The 23,490-nt window shown below is 43.4% G+C and overlaps 4 protein-coding genes across 4 annotated transcripts; 1 reads left to right on the top strand and 3 right to left on the bottom strand.

Moving 5' to 3' along the window:
• Nucleotides 1-168: 168 nt before the first annotated feature.
• LOC141005350 (interferon-induced protein with tetratricopeptide repeats 1B-like) lies at nucleotides 169-11,454 on the bottom strand. Its single transcript, XM_073477183.1, has 2 exons — nucleotides 11,367-11,454; nucleotides 169-1,572 (listed from the first exon to the last, which is right to left on the bottom strand). Exons 1-2 carry the CDS (start codon nucleotides 11,372-11,374, stop codon nucleotides 270-272), a joined length of 1,311 nt encoding a protein of 436 aa, XP_073333284.1. The 5' UTR covers nucleotides 11,375-11,454; the 3' UTR covers nucleotides 169-269.
• LOC141004675 (interferon-induced protein with tetratricopeptide repeats 1B-like) lies at nucleotides 8,377-10,685 on the bottom strand. Its single transcript, XM_073476329.1, has 2 exons — nucleotides 10,657-10,685; nucleotides 8,377-10,213 (listed from the first exon to the last, which is right to left on the bottom strand). Exons 1-2 carry the CDS (start codon nucleotides 10,683-10,685, stop codon nucleotides 8,929-8,931), a joined length of 1,314 nt encoding a protein of 437 aa, XP_073332430.1. The 3' UTR covers nucleotides 8,377-8,928.
• Nucleotides 11,455-13,146: 1,692 nt separating the features above from the next.
• Nucleotides 13,147-15,857, bottom strand: LOC141005173 (interferon-induced protein with tetratricopeptide repeats 1B-like). Its single transcript, XM_073476955.1, has 2 exons — nucleotides 15,735-15,857; nucleotides 13,147-14,581 (listed from the first exon to the last, which is right to left on the bottom strand). The coding sequence occupies exons 1-2, from the start codon at nucleotides 15,740-15,742 to the stop codon at nucleotides 13,276-13,278; spliced, it is 1,314 nt and encodes a 437-aa protein (XP_073333056.1). The 5' UTR covers nucleotides 15,743-15,857; the 3' UTR covers nucleotides 13,147-13,275.
• Nucleotides 15,858-18,898: 3,041 nt separating this feature from the next.
• Nucleotides 18,899-23,001, top strand: LOC141004715 (interferon-induced protein with tetratricopeptide repeats 1B-like). The gene is made up of 2 exons (XM_073476375.1): nucleotides 18,899-19,899; nucleotides 21,038-23,001. Exons 1-2 carry the CDS (start codon nucleotides 18,899-18,901, stop codon nucleotides 22,368-22,370), a joined length of 2,334 nt encoding a protein of 777 aa, XP_073332476.1. The 3' UTR covers nucleotides 22,371-23,001.
• The last annotated feature ends 489 nt before the right edge of the window (nucleotides 23,002-23,490 follow it).

The raw sequence follows: 23,490 nt of genomic DNA, 5'->3' as shown, positions 1-23,490 counted from the left end.
TTTAAAACTTCTGATCATACGAACACATACAATGAAAACATTTTGTAGGAAAATATATTTGTTTCCATGGAAACCATCAGAGGATTGATAGCAGGGTGAAGTGAATCTGTTCTGACTGATCATGTTGAATAGTGCCATCTTTCCATCCGTCTGTATCAACTTTTCCTCAATTTCCACATTTCTTTCCAAAATGTAATCAAACTTTCTATGTACAGATTTCTTTAGGTGATGCAACACCTACATTTCTGTCTGAACCAGTGCTGTTAAAATCACTGCGGCTCTGGCAGCTTTTCCAGAAACTCCTTTACTTCTCTTCTCATCTGGTGCCAGTTACTGTCTTTAATCTTCTCCAGATTTTTGACGCTGTTCTGACGAAAGTATGATTGTATCAGTATCTCTGCTGCCCTCATGTTATATCTTACTGACCCGCAGCTATCATTCAGTACAACGTGTAGATGGTATGCATATCTGTTGTAAAACATCTGTTTGTCTGCAGGATCCAGATCACTCTCTAGCAGTTCCTGGTAAATCTGCTCAGCTTTAGCCTGGCTGTGGTTTGACTTTGCGTATAAGTTTGCGAGGTCTACTCTCTTAAAAAGAGAAGACTGAGGGTAAAGAGAAATCAGCTCCTCATGGAGACTGATGGCTCTGTCTATCATGCTTTGGTCTGGGGGACCGTCCCTACGAAAAAGGATCTTTGATCTGTAGCTGAATACAGCACATCTCTTCAGATAACGTACATCTGGATGCTGTTTCAGAGCCTCCTCTGCCAAATCAATGGCCTCATCGTCAGAACGTAAATAGCGAACGTAAACCCATAGCAAAGGTTTCAAACCACTGTAGCTGCTGACTGGATTCCTCAAAATCTTTCTGGCTAACTCTCGTGCTTCATCCTCAACTCTTTCTCCTTTCTTTGCACGTTCCTGAAGGTAGACAGCAGCGAGGTACAAGTTCTCTGGATCTTGTTCCTTTGCGATTCTCATTTTCTCCAACATGTCAGCATCCAGTCCTGTGTTGCTGTGCATAGAAGCACTGACTAACGCTATCACATGGCTGGATTTCCACTCCACCATGTCCGGCTGCATCCTGATGGCTCTCTGGAAGTAATCTGCAGCCAGCAGCTTCTTGTCTGAGCTGAACTTCATCAGGGTCCAGGCTTTCTCAGCGTAGATCTCTGGATGGAGCTCGTCCTGGGATGGAGATGGGTATTTATTCATCAGGGTGTCGACCTTTGACAGGTAAGCCTGACTCTCTGCTTGTTCTCCCAGGTGGTGGTGCAGCCAAGCCTGGTTCCCGTAGTTCACCACTAACCAGGGACCCTCATCTGCTCTTCTTGTCTGGCAGAAGGCCTCTGCAGCCTTGTTGAACAAACTCTGGGCGTCTTCGGTGAACCCCAGCTTGTATTGAACGTACCCCCGCAGGTTGTAAATGTGACCCAGCCAGCTGTTTCCCTCCTCGGTGCCGATGTCCTCCAGCTGGTACCTGAGATGGAAGAGTTTGGACCTGCTGAGGTCCAGATCCCAGGTGAAGTGGCACTGCAGGGCCTCCAGTTTGGACTCCAGTGATGTTTGACTGATGGAGAATAAAAATACAGATCATCAGTCGGCTTATACAGCACACTCTGAAGTGTGCTATGTGTGGATAAACTCTGTTCATCTCATGTGGAGGAAGGAAGATAGAAGTTGGATAAAAACACTGAATGGAGACATTTATCTCAGGACATGGACAACTGAACATGTGTCTCAGATTTGAGGTTGATATCTCAACGTGTTCATAAGTTACTGTTTGAAAAACCTACTTTGATTAGAAAGTTATTGCCGTTCACATATTGTGACTTTTGGACTGTTATTAACGTTGTCTAATGGTCGCGGTAGGTTTGGGAAAAGATCATAGGCTACTTTGAAGAATATCATTTTGTTCAGTCTCTGAAATCATGTAACGTAACATCACATGACGCAACATCACATAACATAATGTAACATGACATTATGTAACGCAACGTACAAAATGTAACATTACAACATGTAACACAAAGAAACACGATACAAAACTTCACCTCACTTAACGTAACTTAACGAACTTCACGTAACGTCACCTCACATAACATAAAGTAACACCATGTAGCATGTTACTGTAGCATGTGTTGTGATTTTGATGCACACTCACATGGACGACCAACAAAATATTATTACAGTAACATATTAATGTCTCTAACGGTGGCTGATCCATCAAAAAGAAACATAACAGCAAACAAGAGACACTTTATATGTGAAAACGGAAGTGATGACTGTAGGATGATATAAAATTGGGTGTAAACAATAAAAAAACATAGATTATTGTTTTTATTATTTGTAAGAGTCACGTTAACTAATTACACAATGAGAAGAAAAGCAACAGGACCTGAGCACAGAACAGTCAGAGGAAATAAGGAAATGAAAACATCATCATTGATTTATTGGATCCATAATGTTAATATTTTTGTCTCTGGGACTCGGTGATAAAACATTAAATACGTCATAATGATCCTGACTATTTACTCCTACTGTGATATGAAACTCACCTCATCGTTCAGCTGTTTCCTCGACACAGTCGCTCTCTGATCAAACTCTCGATGCTGCTTCTGCTTCACAGTTTCAGTGACTTCAGCTTCTGCTTGGCTGTTAATGATGTGAAGCCGTCGAGCTGCAGCTTTAAATGCTCCAGAGTGGAGGTAATTTTGTCAGGTGGGGTGTTTAAAGGTCAAAGGTTTATATATTTGTCATTTTACATCACAGGGTTGCACGAGGAAATGAAACTTATACGTGTTGACACACACACACAGACAGTATGCAGCCTACAGTCAGTGTATTGTCAGTGTGATATGAGCCCTTTAAAGGAAACGTTCAGCCAAAAATGTACATCCAGTCATCATCTCCTCCCTCCATGCTGATGAAAGTCAGGTGAAGTCTCGTAGTCCACACAACATTTCTGGAGCTTCACAGTAAAACAGAGTTGCAGCATTCTGCTAAACACCTAAAGCAGCTGGAGATGATTTAAAACGGAGAAACAACCAAAGAAACATCAGATGTCTCCTCACAGCTCGTCTGTCACGTCTCCTCAGATCAGTTTGTGATCTCGGGCCTTCTGCAGACTTGGATCACAGCAGACGAGCTGTTTGGAGACATCTGATGTTCACTGGGTTGTTTTTTCCACCAGCTCCTTCAGTGACTTCCTGCTGCTCCATCAGTGTGGACGGGAGGAGATAACGACTGAATTCACATGTTTAGGTCGCTGCCACACAGAATGTGATGTTGAAGCAGTTTTCAGTGAGTCCTCCGTACCGGCTGCAGCAGTTATTAATCCGTCTCGCTTCCTTTTTATTGATAATGTATTTTCAGGAGGTGCCATGATGTCCAGTGACCCAGTTCTTCAGTGACAGACCCGCCCTGCTGAGTTTGAATAAAGGGACACAACAAATCCTCTGTTTGTTCAATCTGGACATGCTTCGACTTTCGTTTCCTACGAATGGAAACCTCCGGCCACGTCTCTGCCACATCACCTGCCAGCTCTTAGAGTTCATCAGGTTTCGCTCAGCTCACCTCACCACATACCAGCTCTCTGTGTCACTCCAGATCCAGACACTCCTTCCTGAGTTAGCGTTTTTTAAAAGGCATCATATACTGAGACAACATCCTGCCCGCCTGTTTGCACCTTGTATCTTTGGACCTCGAGTTCCCAGCATGCCTCCTGTTTTTACTGTACCTGAGTGACACTAAAAATAAGATGATTCTTTCAGTTTTTATATACTTATCAGAGATATACTTAAAGATACACTTCAGTATACTTGGTTTATTCTGACAAGTACACAGAAAAGTCTTGTTGACGATCTGGATTCCACTTATACTTCATGTTTTGATCAAGATATACTTAAGAAAAGTTTATTCTTGGATCATTTCTAACCTTAAAGACTGTGTTCATACTGTGTGTTTGTTGCTGTCATTGTTGTGTTCACATATTTTTGCATCCAATACATTTTTCAGTGCATTCAGAAAGTATTCAGACTCCTTCACTTGTTTCACATTTTGTTATGTTGCAGCCTTAAATGCCAAAATGGTCTAAAGAGTTGTTTTTCCTCGTCTACACTCGATACGCCATGACGACAAAACAGAAAGAGAATTTTATCAGTTTTTGCAAATTTATTGAAAAGGAAAAACTGAAATATCATTTTGACATCAGTATTCAGACCCTTTACTCAACACTTTACAGCATCAAGTCATCATCAAGCTTTTCACACCTGGATTTGTGGATTTTCTGCCGTTCTTCTCTGCAGATCCTCTCCAGATCTGTCAGGTTGGACGGGGACCAGCACATCACAACACATCACATCACATCACATCACAGCACATCAAAGCACATCACAGCACATCACAGCACATCATATCACAGCACATCACATCACATCACATCACAGCACATCACAGCACATCACAGCACAGCACATCACAGCACATCACATCACATCACAGCACATCACATCACAGCACATCACAGCACATCACAGCACATCACATCACAGCACATCACATCACAGCACATCACAGCACATCACAGCACATCACATCACAGCACATCACAGCACAACAAAGCACAGCACATCACAGCACATCACATCACATCAGAGCACATCACAGCACATCACAGCACAACAAAGCACATCACAGCACATCACAGCACAACAAAGCACAGCACATCACAGCACATCACATCACATCACAGCACATCACATCACATCACAGCACATCACAGCACAACAAAGCACAGCACATCACAGCACATCACATCACATCACAGCACATCACAGCACCACACAGCACATCACATCACAGCACATCACAGCACAGCACAGCACATCACAGCACAGCACATCACAGCACATCACATCACATCACAGCACATCACATCACAGCACATCACATCACAGCACATCACAGCACCACACAGCACATCACATCACATCACATCACAGCACATCACAGCACATCACATCACATCACAGCGCATCACATCACATCACAGCACATCACAGCACATCACAGCGCATCACATCACATCACAGCACATCACAGCACATCACAGCACATCACATCACAGCACAACACAGCACATCACATCACAGCACATCACATCACAGCACATCACAGCACATCACATCACAGCACAGCACATCACAGCACATCACAAAAAAACACATCACAGCACATCACAGCACATCACATCACATCACATCACATCACAGCACATCACATCACATCACAGCACATCACAGCACAGCACATCACAACACATCACAGCACAGCACAGCACATCACATCAGAGCACATCACAGCACATCACAGCACATCACAAAAAAACACATCACAGCACATCACAGCACATCACATCACATCACATCACAGCACATCACATCACATCACAGCACATCACAGCACAGCACAGCACATCACAACACATCACAGCACAGCACAGCACATCACAGCACAGCACAGCACATCACAACACATCACAGCACAGCACAGCACAGCACATCACAGCACAGCACATCACATCAGAGCACATCACAGCACATCACAGCGCATCACATCACATCACAGCACAGCACATCACATCACATCAGAGCACATCACATCACAGCACATCACAGCACATCACATCACAGCACATCACAGCACAACAAAGCACAGCACATCACATCAGAGCACATCACAGCACATCACAGCACAACAAAGCACATCACAGCACATCACATCACATCAGAGCACATCACAGCACATCACAGCACAGCACATCACATGACAGCACATCACAACACAGCACATCACATCACAGCACAGCACATCACATCACATCACATCACAGCACATCACATGACAGCACATCACAGCACAGCACATCACATGACAGCACATCACAACACAGCACATCACATCACATCACAGCACAGCACATCACATCACATCACATCACAGCACATCACATGACAGCACATCACAACACAGCACATCACAGCACATCACAACACAGCACATCACAGCACATCACAGCACATCACATCACAGCACATCACAGCACATCACAGCACATCACATGACAGCACATCACAACACATCACATCACATCACAGCACATCACAGCACATCACAGCGCATCACATCACATCACAGCACATCACAGCACATCACAGCACATCACATCACAGCACAACACAGCACATCACATCACAGCACATCACATCACAGCACATCACAGCACATCACATCACAGCACAGCACATCACAGCACAGCACATCACAAAAAAACACATCACAGCACATCACAGCACATCACATCACATCACATCACAGCACATCACATCACATCACATCACAGCACATCACAGCACAGCACAGCACATCACAACACATCACAGCACAGCACAGCACAGCACATCACAGCACATCACATCAGAGCACATCACAGCACAGCACAGCACATCACAAAAAAACACATCACAGCACATCACAGCACATCACATCACATCACATCACAGCACATCACATCACATCACAGCACATCACAGCACAGCACAGCACATCACAACACATCACAGCACAGCACAGCACAGCACATCACAGCACAGCACAGCACATCACAACACATCACAGCACAGCACAGCACAGCACATCACAGCACAGCACATCACATCAGAGCACATCACAGCACATCACAGCGCATCACATCACATCACAGCACAGCACATCACATCACATCACATCACAGCACATCACATCACATCACAGCACATCACAGCACAGCACAGCACATCACAACACATCACAGCACAGCACATCACAGCACAGCACAGCACATCACAACACATCACAGCACAGCACAGCACAGCACATCACAGCACAGCACATCACATCAGAGCACATCACAGCACATCACAGCGCATCACATCACATCACAGCACAGCACATCACATCACATCAGAGCACATCACATCACATCACAGCACATCACAGCACATCACAGCACATCACATCACAGCACATCACAGCACAACAAAGCACATCACATCACATCAGAGCACATCACAGCACATCACAGCACAACAAAGCACATCACAGCACATCACATCACATCAGAGCACATCACAGCACATCACAGCACAGCACATCACAGCACAGCACAGCACATCACAACACATCACAGCACAGCACAGCACATCACAGCACAGCACAGCACATCACAACACATCACAGCACAGCACAGCACAGCACATCACAGCACAGCACATCACATCAGAGCACATCACAGCACATCACAGCGCATCACATCACATCACAGCACATCACATCACATCACATCACAGCACATCACATCACATCACAGCACATCACAGCACAGCACAGCACATCACAACACATCACAGCACAGCACATCACAGCACAGCACAGCACATCACAACACATCACAGCACAGCACAGCACAGCACATCACAGCACAGCACATCACATCAGAGCACATCACAGCACATCACAGCGCATCACATCACATCACAGCACAGCACATCACATCACATCAGAGCACATCACATCACATCACAGCACATCACAGCACATCACAGCACATCACATCACAGCACATCACAGCACAACAAAGCACATCACATCACATCAGAGCACATCACAGCACATCACAGCACAACAAAGCACATCACAGCACATCACATCACATCAGAGCACATCACAGCACATCACAGCACAGCACATCACATGACAGCACATCACAACACAGCACATCACATCACATCACAGCACAGCACATCACATCACATCACATCACAGCACATCACATGACAGCACATCACAACACAGCACATCACATCACATCACAGCACAGCACATCACATCACATCACATCACAGCACATCACAACACAGCACATCACAGCACATCACAACACAGCACATCACAGCACATCACAGCACATCACAGCACATCACATCACAGCACATCACAGCACATCACATGACAGCACATCACAACACAGCACATCACATCACAGCACATCACAGCACAGCACATCACAGCACATCACAGCACATCACATCACAGCACATCACATCACATGACAGCACATCACATCACAGCACATCACATCACAGCACATCACATCACAGCACATCACATGACAGCACATCACATCACATGACAGCACATCACAACACAGCACATCACAGCACATCACAGCAATGCAATTGGAAAATGAATCTGAATCTCAGACATTTAAAATAAAGCCTCATCGGGACTCAAGTTTAACGTTGGCATCAACAGAAAGAAGATTTGTCCATGTACATAATGTTTATTTATTAGCATTCATATTTTGCACAACTGGGACACAGATTAACAGACTTTCTATGAACACAATCAGTTGCATCTGGTGATAATATTCAGGTTATAAGACATCTTAACATGATCAATAAGAGAGTTTCATTCATCAATACTCCAAAAATTACAGCAAAGCAGGTTTCATACAGAGATATGATGCTCCTACAACACAGTCCAAAAGAAAAGCAGACCAGCCCAACAGGAGAGTGTGAGCTGATCAGCAGCTACTTGAATTAATCAGATTATTAACTCACATTATGATGTTTGAGCATATATACTAGTGGATGTTATGTTACGTGAAGCCCTCTCACTCAACCCTGTTATGATTTTCATGAATACCTCTTCATGTATCAGACTGGTGAGAGCTACTAAAATGTATAATTTGGGATGTTTTACAATAATTAACACATCTTGAAAATGACTCAGAGAAGCCTGGTTAGTTTATTAATTGCAACTATACTGTTATTGAGCATTAAATTTCCCATGCAGGTTACTTTACCTGTAACTATAACTTATAACACTATGGCTCTTGCAGGTTTTCCAGAAACTCCTCTACTTCTCTGCTCATCTGGTGCCACCTTCTGTCTTTAATCTTCTCCAGAATTGAGACGCTGTTCTGACGAAAGAAGGATTGTATCGGTATCTCTGCTGCCCTCATGTGGTATTGTGTTGACCCGTGGTTATTGTGCTGTACAAAGTACAGATAGTTTGCATATCTGTTGTAAACCATCTGTTTGTCTGCAGGATCCAGATCACTCTCTAGCAGTTCCTGGTAAGTCTGCTCAGTTTTAGCCTGGCTGTGATTTGACTTTGCGTATATGTTTGCGATGTCTATTTTCCTCAAAAGAGAAGACTCAGGGTAAATAGAAATCAGCTCCTCATGGAGACTGATGGCTCTGTCTATCATGCTTTGGTCTGGGGGACTGTCCCTAACAAAAATGATCTTCGATCTGTAGCAGAATGCAACACATCTCTTCAGATAACACACATCTGGATGCTGTTTCAGAGCCTCCTCTGCCAAATCAACGGCCTCATCAACAGATACATAGTGAACGTAAACCCATAGCAAAGGTTTCAAACCGCTGTAGCTGCTGACTGGATTCATCAAAATCTTTCTGGCTAACTCTCGTGCTTCATCCTCAACTGTTTCTCCTTTCTTTGCACACTCATGAAGGTAAAGAGCAGCGAGGTACAAGTTCTCTGGATCTTCTTCCTTTGCATTTTTCATTTCCTCCAAGACGTCAGCATCCAGTCCTGTATCGCTGTGCATAGAAGCACTGACTAACGCTATCACACGGCTGGTGAACCACTCCACCATGTCCGGCTGCATCCTGATGGCTCTCTGGAAGTAATCTGCAGCCAGCAGCTTCTTGTCTGCGCTGAACTTCATCAGGGTCCAGGCTTTCTCAGCGTAGATCTCTGGATGGAGCTCGTCCTGGGATGGAGATGGGTATTTATTCATCAGGGCGTCGACCTTTGACAGGTAAGCCTGACTCTCTGCTTGTTCTCCCAGGTGGTGGTGCAGCCAAGCCTGGTTCCCGTAGTTCACCACTAACCAGGGACCCTCATCTGCTCTTCTTGTCTGGCAGAAGGCCTCTGCAGCCTTGTTGAACAAACTCTGGGCGTCTTCGGTGAACCCCAGCTTGTATTGAACGTACCCCCGCAGGTTGTAAATGTGACCCAGCCAGCTGTTTCCCTCCTCGGTGCCGATGTCCTCCAAATGGTACCTGAGATAGAAGAGTTTGGACCTGCTGGGGTCCAGATCCCAGGTGAAGTGGCACTGCAGGGCCTCCAGTGATGTTTGACTGATGGAGAATAAAAATACAGATCATCAGTCGGCTTATACAGCACACTCTGAAGTGTGCTATGTGTGGATAAACTCTGTTCATCTTATGTGGAGGAAGGGAGATAAACATGATGTTAGGAGCACTGAATGGTCAGGAAGGAAGGGAGGAGCCTGGATGGCAAGGAAATAAGGAAATAAGCGGAGAAGGAAGAAATGAAGGAAGGAGAGACAAAATGAATGTGTTACGGCCCTAACGTAAACAAAAGCAAAGACTCGAACACAACAAGGCCAGTAACATATAAAGGACGCCGACTCAGCACAGTCAATAACAAAAGAGTATTTATTTGATGCAAACAAAACGAACGAAGCCAAACACAACCAAACCCCGATAATTAAGCAACCCAGAACAAAACAAAAGGGGCAGGAGTTCCTGGCCAAAATGAACAAAATGAGAGAGGAGACCCCAGACCAGCCTGCCACGACCGTCGCATCCGGGGTTCCTCCCGACTAAACTACCTAACCCAAAACTAATCTATAAAGAGAAAACAATAAGGACACGAAAACAGGACTACCAGGAACTCAAACCCAAATGAAAATAACAAAGCCCGGACGCTCTAACATGCAAATCAGGGAAACCACAAAAGACTGTGCAGCCAGCGCCACCTCCCTCCTCCGGCACCACACCTGCAAATGAGACAGAGAGAGAGAGAGAGCCGCCCCGCTGCTGTCTCCTTTTAACCTGCTCAGGTGATTGCCAGCACCTGAGCTCAGGCAGAGCAGGGCGGAGACACACACACACACCCACACACAGGGTACTGCTATTTGGCCACACGTAACAGAATGATTAAAGAAATATGAACAAAGGAGGAAGATATAAGATATAAGACACTTTACAGCACATTTAATTGAAACCAAACAGCCAAGATATATTTAACACCACCAGGATCAAAGTTGACGGAACAATCAATCAGTGACTTCTTCTTTAAAAAGAGGAAGAAAACTCAAACTTTGTGGCCGTGACTGTAGGAACCAAGAAACACAACAAGAAACAGAAGAAAGTAAATTAAAAAGGAGGAATTAATATATCATCATTGACTTGTAGGGTTCATAATGATTATTACATGAACATTAAATACATCATAATGATGTGAAATGCAGAAGCAGTCACTCACCTCATCATTCAGCTGTTTCCTCCACACAGCAGCTCTCTAGTTATCACTAATGAACTGCTTTGGGTCCTGACACGATATCAGTGATGTCCAACTTCCTCTTTTCTGTAAATGATGTCGAGCAGCTTGAACGACTCCAAGCAAATTTTACAGGCGGGGCCGCATGCGGCGAAGTTAAACAGATGTAAGAGCTCTCATCATGAACATTCAGAGAGAAAAAGGGAGAATCGGCAAGAAAATAAGCAAAAAGATCTGAGTTTTGAGCTGTGAGAACAGAGTCGCGCGAACAAAGCGACGCGGAAATCCGCCCAGTTAGTGCAAACCAAGCTGAGAACTGAGTTATTATACATTCATATTAGATTCATCTAATAGTGCACAACTAATGCAGTCAGCAGGCTAAAGTCCATCACATCACGAGCTGCTTCCACATGAAGCACATTTCAGTCATAATGATATTGTGAATATTAGTTTAATGAGTTTTGAGCTGTGCGAACAGAGTCGCGCGAACAAAGCGACTGCTGAATCATCATAAAGACTCATATAAATCAGAAAGATGGATGTATTTGAAAAAGGGAATGAAACATGTACAACCAGGTTTTTATGTATTTCACAAAGGGAATTAAATTCTCATCATTGCAGAGTTTGTTATTAGTATCATGCAGACGATGAAATAATCCTTACAGGTCTTTATTTTTAAAGCGATGTGAGAGCTCACATAGGAATCAGGTTATTTATATATTTCATGATTTATTGTACTCATGTGTTTGACCAAAGACCATGACACACTGAACTGAGTCCCAGGGTTTGTCTTTGTGAAGTGGAGTGACTCGGTGTGGCTCTTTGTCCTCCCAGGACCTCCTGTAGGCCCAGTGGAGACAATCACAACAACCAGTGTGAGCAGTTTGTTTCTTCTTCTTCACTTTTCTACTTCTGTCTGGAAAAAGCACAGAGCTGCTTAGGATGCGAGAGCCAGCTCCTTCCCTGCACACCATTCTCCCCCTGTCATATCATAGAAATAAACAGTTATATATAATAAAAAATGGCAAATTTATAGTAAATCAACCTTTATTTAATAGTTATTTCACTGTTAAGAAGCAATAAAATGCTCAATAAATTGTCTTAGCAGCATCTTCACTGCCTGTTGTTCGGCTGGTTGTGTGATCCACACCCTGTAATCAAACTTTTTCTGTGTCGTTCAGTACAGAAAGTATTTCACTCATGTTCTGCAGCCAGACAGCAGCTCCGCAGACTGAGCAGAGGCTGACACCTGGTGGTTACTTCTTCAAACTGCACTGACATTTGTTGAACAAGAATAAAGCGAGAAGTGAGAAGAAACAACCACAGCCAGAAGAAATGTGCAAAGAAACCACAGTTTGATCACTTTAATGAACACAACAGTCCTGACTGTATGACAACTATATCTTGAATCTGAAATGTTTAGTTTGGAGGAATAGTGTTAGTTTGAATGAGGTGAAAGATCTCTCCCTTCTTCACCCTTCAGGCCTGATAATGTACATGTATATATGGATATATGGATATATGTATATATGTATATATGTGTGTATGTTGGTTGACGGCACCAGTTTGTGCTGAAAAATGAAGCTGAAAATCAGATTAACTTCTTTTATTACAACTTTTATTTAAAACTTCTGATCATACGAACACATACAATGAAAACATTTTGTGGGAAAATATATTTGTTTCCATGGAAACCATCAGAGGATTGATAGCAGGGTGAAGTGAATCTGTTCTGACTGGTCATGTTGAATAGTGCCATCTTTCCATCAGTCAGCATCAACTTTTCCTCAATTTCCACATTTCTTTCCAAAATGTTATCAAACTTTCTATGTACAGATTTCTTTAGGTGATGCAACACCTACATTTCTGTCTGAACCAGTGCTGTTAAAAAAAATCACTGTGGCTCTGGCAGGTTTTCCAGAAACTCCTCTACTTCTCTGCTCATCTGGTGCCAGTTACTGTCTTTAATCTTCTCCAGATTTGTGACGCTGTTCTGACGAAAGTAGGATTGTATCGGTATCTCTGCTGCCCTCATGTTATATCTTACTGACCTGCAGCTATCATTCAGTACAACGTGTAGATGGTATGCATATCTGTTGTAAACCATCTGTTTGTCTGCAGGATCCAGATCCCTAACCCTCTCTAGCAGGTCCTGGTAAATCTGCTCAGCTTTAGCCTGGCTGTGATTTGACTTTGCAGATATGTTTGCGAGGTCTGTTTTCCTCAAAAGAGAAGACTCACGGTAAATAGAAATCAGCTCCTCATGGAGACTGATGGCTCTGTCTATCATGCTTTGGTCTGGGGGACCGTCCCTAACAAAAAGGATCTTCGATCTGTAGCAGAATGCAACACATCTCTTCAGATAACGCACATCTGGATGCTGTTTCAGAGCCTCCTCTGCCAAATCAATGGCCTCATCAACAGATACATGCTTTCTGTAAACCCATAGCAAAGGTTTCAAACCACTGTAGCTGCTGACTGGATTCATCAAAATCTTTCTGGCTAACTCTCGTGCTTCATCTTCAACTCTTTCTCCTTTCTTTGCACGTTCCTGAAGGTAGACAGCAGCGAGGTACAAGTTCTCTGGATCTTGTTCCTTTGCGATTCTCATTTTCTCCAAGACGTCAGCATCCAGTCCTGTGTTGTTGTGCATAGAAGCACTGACTAACGCTATCACATGGCTGGATTTCCACTCCACCATGCCCGGCTGCATCCTGATGGCTCTCTGGAAGTAATCTGCAGCCAGCTGCTTCTTGTCTGCACTGAACTTCATCAGGGTCCAGGCTTTCTCAGCGTAGATCTCTGGATGGAGCTCGTCCTGGGATGGAGATGGGTATTTATTCATCAGGGCGTCGACCTTTGACAGGTAAGCCTGACTCTCTGCTTGTTCTCCCAGGTGGTGGTGCAGCCAAGCCTTGTTCCCGTAGTTCACCACTAACCAGGGACCCTCATCTGCTCTTCTTGTCTGGCAGAAGGCCTCTGCAGCCTTGTTGAACAAACTCTGGGCGTCTTCGGTGAACCCCAGCTTGTATTGAACGTACCCCCGCAGGTTGTAAATGTGACCCAGCCAGCTGTTTCCTTCCTCGGTGCCGATGTCCTCCAGCTGGTACCTGAGATGGAAGAGTTTGGACCTGCTGGGGTCCAGATCCCAGGTGAAGTGGCACTGCAGGGCCTCCAGTTTGGACTCCAGTGATGTTTGACTGATGGAGAATAAAAATACAGATCATCAGTCGGCTTATACAGCACACTCTGAAGTGTGCTATGTGTGGATAAACTCTGTTCATCTCATGTGGAGGAAGGGAGATAAACATGATGTTAGGAGCACTGAATGGTCAGGAAGGAAGGGAGGAGCCCCGATGGCAAGGAAATAAGCACAGAAGGGGAGAATGAAGAAATGAAGGAAGGAGAGACAAAATGAATGTGTTACGGCCCTAACGTAAACAAAAGCAAAGACTCGAACACAACAAGGCCAGTAACATATAAAGGACGCCGACTCAGCACAGTCAATAACAAAAGAGTATTTATTTGATGCAAACAAAACGAACGAAGCCAAACACAACCAAACCCCGATAATTAAGCAACCCAGAACAAAACAAAAGGGGCAGGAGTTCCTGGCCAAAATGAACAAAAGGAGAGAAGAGACCCCAGGTTCCTCCCGACTAAACTACCTAACCCAAAACTAATCTATAAAGAGAAAACAATAAGGACACGAAAACAGGACTACCAGGAACTCAAACCCAAATGAAAATAACAAAGCCCGGACGCTCCAACAGGCCGGGGAACTGAAATCAAATGCAAATCAGGGAAACCACAAAAGACTGTGCAGCCAGCGCCACCTCCCTCCTCCGGCACCACACCTGCAAATGAGAGAGAGAGAGAGAGAGAGAGCCGCCCCGCTGCTGTCTCCTTTTAACCTGCTCAGGTGATTGCCAGCACCTGAGCTCAGGCAGAGCAGGGCGGAGACACACACACACACACACACACACACACAGGGTACTGCTATTTGGCCACACGTAACAGAATGATTAAAGAAATATGAACAAAGGAGGAAGATATAAGATATAAGACACTTTACAGCACATTTAATTGAAACCAAACAGCCTAGATATATTTAACACCACCAGGATCAACGTTGACAGAACAATCAATCAGTGACTGATTCTTTAAAAAGAGGAAGAAAACTCAAACTTTGTGGCCGTGACTGTAGGAACCAAGAAACACAACAGGAAACAGAAGAAAGTAAATTAAAAAGGAGGAATTAATATATCATCATTGACTTGTAGGGTTCATAATGATTATTACATGAACATTAAATACATCACAATGATGTGAAATGCAGAAGCAGTCACTCACCTCATCATTCAGCTGTTTCCTCCACACAGCAGCTCTCTAGTTATCACTAATGAACTGCTTTGGGTCCTGACACGATATCAGTGATGTCCAACTTCCTCTTTTCTGTAAATGATGTCGAGCAGCAGCTTGAACGACGCCAAGCAAATTTTACAGGCGGGGCCGCATGCGGCGAAGATGTAAACAGCTGTAAGAGCTCTCATCATGAACATTCAGAGAGAAAAAGGGAGAATCGGCGAGAAAATAAGCAAAAAGATCTGAGTTTTGAGCTGTGCGAACAGAGTCGCGGAAATCCGCCCAGTTAGTGCAAACCAAGCTGAGAACTGAGTTATTATACATTCATATTAGATTCATCTAATAGTGCACAACTAATGCAGTCAGTAGGCTAAAGTCGATCACATCACGAGCTGCTTCCACATGAAGCACATTTCAGTCATAATGATATTGTGAATATTAGTTTAATGAGTTTTGAGCTGTGCGAACAAAGTCGCGCGAACAAAGCGTACTTACTGAATGTACTGAAAATTGTATTGGATGCAAAAATATGTGAACACAACAACGACAACAACAAACACACAGTACGAACACAGTCTTTAAGGTTAGAAATGATCGTCTACAAGACTTTTCTGTATACTTGTCAGAATAAACCAAGTATACTGAAGTGTATCTCTCAGTATATCTCTGATAAGTATATAACACATCATAACATTGTGACATTTCTTATCACAAATGCTCATCATACACAACAGACGTTTAAATCCTATAACAAGTGAAGACCAGAAAGTTTAAAAACTATAAAACCTCATTTTAAAACAAGTATAAAATCAAACTCTATAACGAACTCTACTTACCCTGCGACGACTCCAGCGACGACAGTTTCAACCTATGTTTACCAGTCAGGACATGGCTTGGGGCTGATGCGTTTAAATATCAGAAGCATATGTAATCAATTCAAATTGGATCAACTCAAAATTCTCATCTCACAGTCCGACCCTGATGTCCTGGTTCTGACAGAAACCTGGCTTAAGGACAGTACACATGATTCAGAAACTGCCATACACAACTTTAATCTGTTCAGAATAGACAGAGTTGGCAGCGGGGGAGGTGTGGCTGTTCATGTTTCATCATGCCCGTCTGTCACTCTTTTAAAATCGGTCAGTATAGATTATTAGTCCTTAACACAGATAATACATGTTACATTCAAGAGAAGAAACTTCACAGAAGATGGTTTCACATCACCACGCTATCAGGACACAATACTGACAGAGTAACAGAGTACACATATCCAGGCATCTGGTTGGATCAGAAACTCACATTTAAATTTCACATTGATACACTGACAGGTACATTAAAACAAAAATTAAGACACCTATACGGGAACAAAACCAATGTCCCCTTGCACTGCAGGAAACAGCTCATCCAAGCAGTCTTTTATCAGATCTATGGACATGCGTCTGTCTCCACTGTGACACCACTGGACCCAGTTTATCACTCTGCACTCAGAGGCATTACTGGTGACAGCTGCTCCACCCATCATTGCACTTCACATGAAAAGGTTGGATCGTTCACTTTCACCTGTTCATCAGCACTTCATTAAATTGGTCTCATAGTAACTTTCAACACGTTCAAGTGATTACTTAACGCCCAACGTTCCCCGGATTAACACTGACTTTGGTAAAACTGCTTTCAGTTACTCTGCTGCATCGTCCTGTAACACAAGATGATTTCCAGCTACTCTGCTTTTGATTGTAACTGTTTTTAACAATGTTTGTTTTTGTTGTTGTTTGTCTCTTGTTCCTCTGAGCTCTCGACACCACTGAAAATGAGAGCTGGCCCTCAGTGATCCCCCGAGATTTAAATAAAGGTTAAATAAAAATAAAAACTCAACTGCAAGAATGATCTTATTTTTAGTGTACAATAAAAACAGGAGGCATGCTGGGAACTCAAGGTCCAAAGATACAAGGTGCACACAGGCTGCAGGCAGATAACAGAAGGGCTGAAGGCGTCGACACCAGGCAGGTGTTGTCTCCCTTAATGATGCCTAATTAGGAGCTGGCTGGTGATGTGGCAGAGACGTGGCCGGAGGTTTCCATTCGTAGGAAACGAAAGTCGAAGCATGTTCAGATTGAACAAACGGAGGATTTGTTGTGTCCCTTTATTCAAACTCAGCAGGGCTTCAGTCTGTCACTGAAGAACTGGGTCACTGGACATCATGGCACCTCCTGAAAATACATTATCAATAAAAAGGAAGCGAGACGGATTAATAACTGCTGCAGCCGGTACGGAGGACTCACTGAAAACTGCTTTAACATCACATTCTGTGTGGCAGCGACCTAAACATGTGAATTCAGTCATTATCTCCTCCCGTCCACACTGATGGAGCAGCAGGAAGTCACTGAAGGAGCTGGTGGAAAAAACAACCCAGTAAACATCAGATGTCTCCAAACAGCTCGTCTGCTGTGATCCAAGTCTGCAGAAGGCCCGAGATCACAAACTGATCTGAGGAGACGTTACAGATGAGCTGTGTGGAGACATCTGATGTTTACTGGGTTGTTTCTCTGTTTTAAATCATCTCCAGCTGCTTCAGGTGTTTAGCAGAATGCTGCAACTCTGTTTTACTGTGAAGCTCCAGAAATGTTGTGTGGACTACGAGACTTCACCTGACTTTCATCAGCATGGAGGGAGGAGATGATGACTGGATGTACATTTTTGGCTGAACTTTTCCTTTAAAGGGCTCATATCACACTGACAATACACTGACTGTAGGCTACATACTGTCTGTGTGTGTGTGTCAACACGTATAGTGGGGCAAAAAAGTATTTAGTCAGCCACCAATTGTGCAAGTTCTCCCACTTAAAAAGATGAGAGATGCCTGTAATTTTCACCATAGGTACACTTCAACTATAAGAGACAGAATGGGGGGAAAGAATCCAGGAAATCACATTGTAGGATTTTTAATGAATTAATTGGTAAATTCCTCGGTAAAATAAGTATTTGGTCACCTACAAACAAGCAAGATTTCTGGCTCTCACAGACCTGTAACCTCTTCTTGAAGAGGCTCCTCTGTCCTCCACACGTTACCTGTATTAATGGCACCTGTTTGAACTCGTTATCAGTATAAAAGACACCTGTCCACAACCTCAAACAGTCACACTCCAAACTCCACTATGGCCAAGACCAAAGAGCTGTCAAAGGACACCAGAAACAAAATTGTAGACCTGCACCAGGCTGGGAAGACTGAATCTACAATAGGTAAGCAGCTTGGTGTGAAGAAATCAACTGTGGGAGCAATTATTAGAAAATGGAAGACATACAAGACCACTGATAATCTCCCTCGATCTGGGGCTCCACGCAAGATCTCACCCCGTGGGGTCAAAATGATCACAAGAACAGTGAACAAAAATCCCAGAACCACACGGGGGGACCTAGTGAATGACCTGCAGAGAGCTGGGACCAAAGTAACAAAGGCTACCATCAGTAACACACTACGCCGCCAGGGACTCAAATCCTGCAGTGCCAGACGTGTCCCCCTGCTTAAGCCAGTACATGTCCAGGCCCGTCTGAAGTTTGCTAGAGAGCATTTGGATGATCCAGAAGAGGACTGGGAGAATGTCATATGGTCAGATGAAACCAAAATAGAACTTTTTGGTAAAAACTCAACTCGTCGTGTTTGGAGGAGAAAGAATGCAGAGTTGCATCCAAAGAACACCATACCTACTGTGAAGCATGGGGGTGGAAACATCATGCTTTGGGGCTGTTTTTCTGCAAGGGGACCAGGACGACTGATCCGTGTAAAGGAAAGAATGAATGGGGCCATGTATCGTGAGATTTTGAGTGAAAACCTCCTTCCATCAGCAAGGGCATTGAAGATGAAACGTGGCTGGGTCTTTCAGCATGACAATGATCCCAAACACACCGCCCGGGCAACGAAGGAGTGGCTTCGTCAGAAGCATTTCAAGGTCCTGGAGTGGCCTAGCCAGTCTCCAGATCTCAACCCCATAGAAAATCTGTGGAGGGAGTTGAAAGTCCGTGTTGCCCAGCGACAGCCCCAAAACATCACTGCTCTAGAGATCTGCATGGAGGAATGGGCCAAAATACCAGTAACAGTGTGTGAAAACCTTGTGAAGACTTACAGAAGACGTTTGACCTCTGTCATTGCCAACAAAAGGTATGTAACAAAGTATTGAGATGAACTTTTGTTATTGACCAAATACTTATTTTCCACCATAATTTGCAAATAAATTCTTTAAAAATCAGACAATGTGATTTTCTGGATTTTTTTTTTCTCGTTTTGTCTCTCATAGTTGAAGTGTACCTATGATGAAAATTACAGGCCTCTCTCATCTTTTTGAGTGGGAGAACTTGCACAATTGGTGGCTGACTAAATACTTTTTTGCCCCACTGTATAAGTTTCATTTCCTTGTGCAACCCTGTGATGTAAAATGACAAATATATAAACCTTTGACCTTTAAACGCCCCGCCTGACAACATCACCTCCACTCTGGAGCATTTAAAGCTGCAGCTCGACGGCTTCACATCATTAACAGCCAAGCAGAAGCTGAAGTCACTGAAACTGTGAAGCAGAAGCAGCATCGAGAGTTTGATCAGAGAGCGACTGTGTCGAGGAAACAGCTGAACGATGAGGTGAGTTTCATATCACAGTAGGAGTAAATAGTCAGGATCATTATGATGTATTTAATGTTTTATCACCGAGTCTCAGAGACAAAAATATTAACATTATGGATCCAATAAATCAATGATGATGTTTTCATTTCCTTATTTCCTCTGACTGTTCTGTGCTGGGGTCCTGTTGGTTTTCTTCTCATTGTGTAATTAGTTAACGTGACTCTTGTACGTGACGTCACATAATGTCACGTTACGCTATGTGACGTAATTTTATGTGGTGTTACGTTACATTACAGGATGTTATGTGACGTTGCGTCACGTGGTGTTACATAATTCCCGAGACTGAACAAAATGATATTCTTCAAAGTAGCCTATGATCTTTTCCTAAACCTGCCGCGACCATTAGACAACGTTAATAACAGTCCAAAAGTCACAATATGTGAACGGCAATAACTTTCTAATCAAAGTAGGTTTTTCAAACAGTAACTTATGAACACGTTGAGATATCAACCTCAAATCTGAGACACATGTTCAGTTGTCCATGTCCTGAGATAAATGTCTCCATTCAGTGTTTTTATCCAACTTCTATCTCCCTTCCTCCACATGAGATGAACAGAGTTTATCCACACATAGCACACTTCAGAGTGTGCTGTATAAGCCGACTGATGATCTGTATTTTTATTCTCCATCAGTCAAACATCACTGGAGTCCAAACTGGAGGCCCTGCAGTGCCACTTCACCTGGGATCTGGACCCCAGCAGGTCCAAACTCTTCCGTCTCAGGTACCATTTGGAGGAAATCGGCACCAAGGAGGGAACCCGCTGGCTGGGTCACATTTACAACCTGCGGGGGTACGTTCAATACAAGCTGGGGTTCATCGAAGACGCCCAGAGTTTGTTCAACAAGGCTGCAGAGGCCTTCTGCCAGACAAGAAGAGCGGATGAGGGTCCCTGGTTAGTGGTGAACTACGGGAACAAGGCTTGGCTGCACCACCACCTGGGAGAACAAGCAGAGAGTCAGGCTTACCTGTCAAAGGTCGACGCCCTGATGAATAAATACCCATCTCCATCCCAGGACGAGCTCCATCCAGAGATCTACGCCGAGAAAGCCTGGACCCTGATGAAGTTCGGTGCAGACAAGAAGCTGCTGGCTGCAGATTACTTCCAGAGAGCCATCAGGATGCAGCCGGACATGGTGGAGTGGAAATCCAGCCATGTCTTATTGTTGTATCGTGTCTTAACACCAACCAACACAGGACTGGATGCTGACATGTTGGAGAAAATGAGAATCGCAAAGGAAGAAGATCCAGAGAACTTGTACCTCGCTGCTCTCTACCTTCAGGAATGTGCAAAGAAAAAGAAATATGTAACCAGATGTCATCAGAAAGATGAAAAAGTTGCAGAAGAAGCACAAGAGTTAGCCAGAAAGGTTTTGAGGAATCCAGTCAGCACCTACAGCGGTTTGAAACCTTTGCTATGGGTTTACAGAAACTATGTATCTGTTGATGAGGCTGTTGATTTGGCAGAGGAGGCTCTGAGACAGCATCCAGATGTGTGTTTTGTGAAGAGCTGTGTTGCACTCTGCTACAGATGGATCATTTCTTCCAGGGGCAGTTACCCAAAACAAAGCACAATAGACAGAGCCATCAGTCTCCATGAGGAGGTGGTTTCTCTTTACCCTCAGTCTTCTCTTTTTAAGAGAGTAGACCTCGCAAACTTATACGCAAAGTCAAACCACAGCCAGGCTAAAGCTGAGCAGATTTACCAGGAGGTGCTAGAGAGTGATCTGGAACTGGCAGACAAACAGATGGTTTACAACAAGTTTGCAAACTATTTATACTTTGATCGACAGGATCGTCCAGGATCAATACAGTATCACATGAAGGCGGCAGAGATACCGCACAAATCCTCCTCTCGTGACAACAGCATCAGAGTTCTGGAGAAGATTAAAGACACATTCAGGAAACGGGCAGAAGAAATAGAGGAGTTTCTGGAAAACCTGCAAGAGCCATAGTGCAGTGTCTGTAAACCCAGAAAAATAACAACAAAGAAACAAACAGGCTCATTAATTTGATTACATACGTACACATTAAGGTGATGCTGCGCAAGTCTGCTTCCAGTGCATCTTCATAGACGGCCGCATAAATATGGAGGATCATTTTACGCAGAATTTAAATTAACAAGGAAAAAAGACAAGGTGAAAAGAAAACGTGTCAATTAAGGCAGCAATAACTTACTCAAAACGTGTTATGTCCAATCAACAAGCCAGCAGGTTGTTAGACTAAAGCAAAGTCAACGGGAGACAAAGGCTGTTTGAAACTTGCACATTTGTGCTGAAGACCAACAGTTGTATGAAGCAGCTGAACCATTCAACAACACTGCAATGGTCCTTTAAACAACATCCACATGTTCAACTGTCAGTAATAAAATTCAGACTACACGATTAATGAAATCCATTTTGTTCTCGATAGTGATTACTGTTGTTATAATTGTGTGTTTCGCACTGTATTTTAAGTTTATATAAGAACATTATATCCTTTATGCAACACTTGTTCTGCTGTTATATTCAGAGTATTGATGACGTAACAGTTAATTTGATGTATAACCTAAAAATGATTGCCGGATGTAACCGATTGTATTCACTCAGTTGTTCAAATTACTAATAAATATAATAAACATACCTTTAAAATCTTCTGTAAGTTGTTTGTTTTGGTGGTTGCAGTATTGTAAACTGGTTTTAATCAAACAGAAATTTTAAAATCTAACGCCAACAATAAATTTGGAAATACAAGAGATGCAAATTATTTGTTTTATCACTTAATTTTTTCTTTTGTGTTTTCCAAAGAGTCCCACTGAGGCTTTATGTCATACGTCTGAAATATCTGAATGATTTCCTGATGAGTTTATATTTAATTTGAATGATTTTAATAATAATTATAAGGGGAAAATAATTCCTTAAAATACTTTTTTTTTTTTTTGAAAAGCAGTCCACTGGTCTAACACTGTTGGACTCATTATGGACAGTTTAAAAACAAATGATAAAAACCCGATGCAGCAGAACCAGTGATATCGCTTTTTTTTCTATTCCACACATTCTTCTTCCTTTTCAAAACCTGCTGCCTACATTTCCCACA

Source organism: Pagrus major, chromosome 11 (genome assembly GCF_040436345.1).
Source record: "Pagrus major chromosome 11, Pma_NU_1.0".
In the NCBI taxonomy this organism is placed as follows: Eukaryota; Metazoa; Chordata; class Actinopteri; order Spariformes; family Sparidae; genus Pagrus; species Pagrus major.
This window is presented reverse-complemented; position numbering and strand designations above follow the sequence as displayed.

Bases quoted from the DNA above. Each gene is read 5' to 3' on its own strand.
- LOC141004675 (XM_073476329.1), bottom strand. From the start codon at position 10,685: ATGCGACGGTCGTGGCAGGCTGGTCTGGG. The intron at 10,214-10,656 runs GTCTCCTCTCTC...ATTCTCCATCAG, and splicing joins TCGTGGCAGGCTGGTCTGGG to TCAAACATCACTGGAGGCCC.
- LOC141004715 (XM_073476375.1), top strand. From the start codon at position 18,899: ATGGCCAAGACCAAAGAGCTGTCAAAGGACACCAGAAACAAAATTGTA. The intron at 19,900-21,037 runs GTATGTAACAAA...ATCTGTATTTTT, and splicing joins TCTGTCATTGCCAACAAAAG to ATTCTCCATCAGTCAAACAT.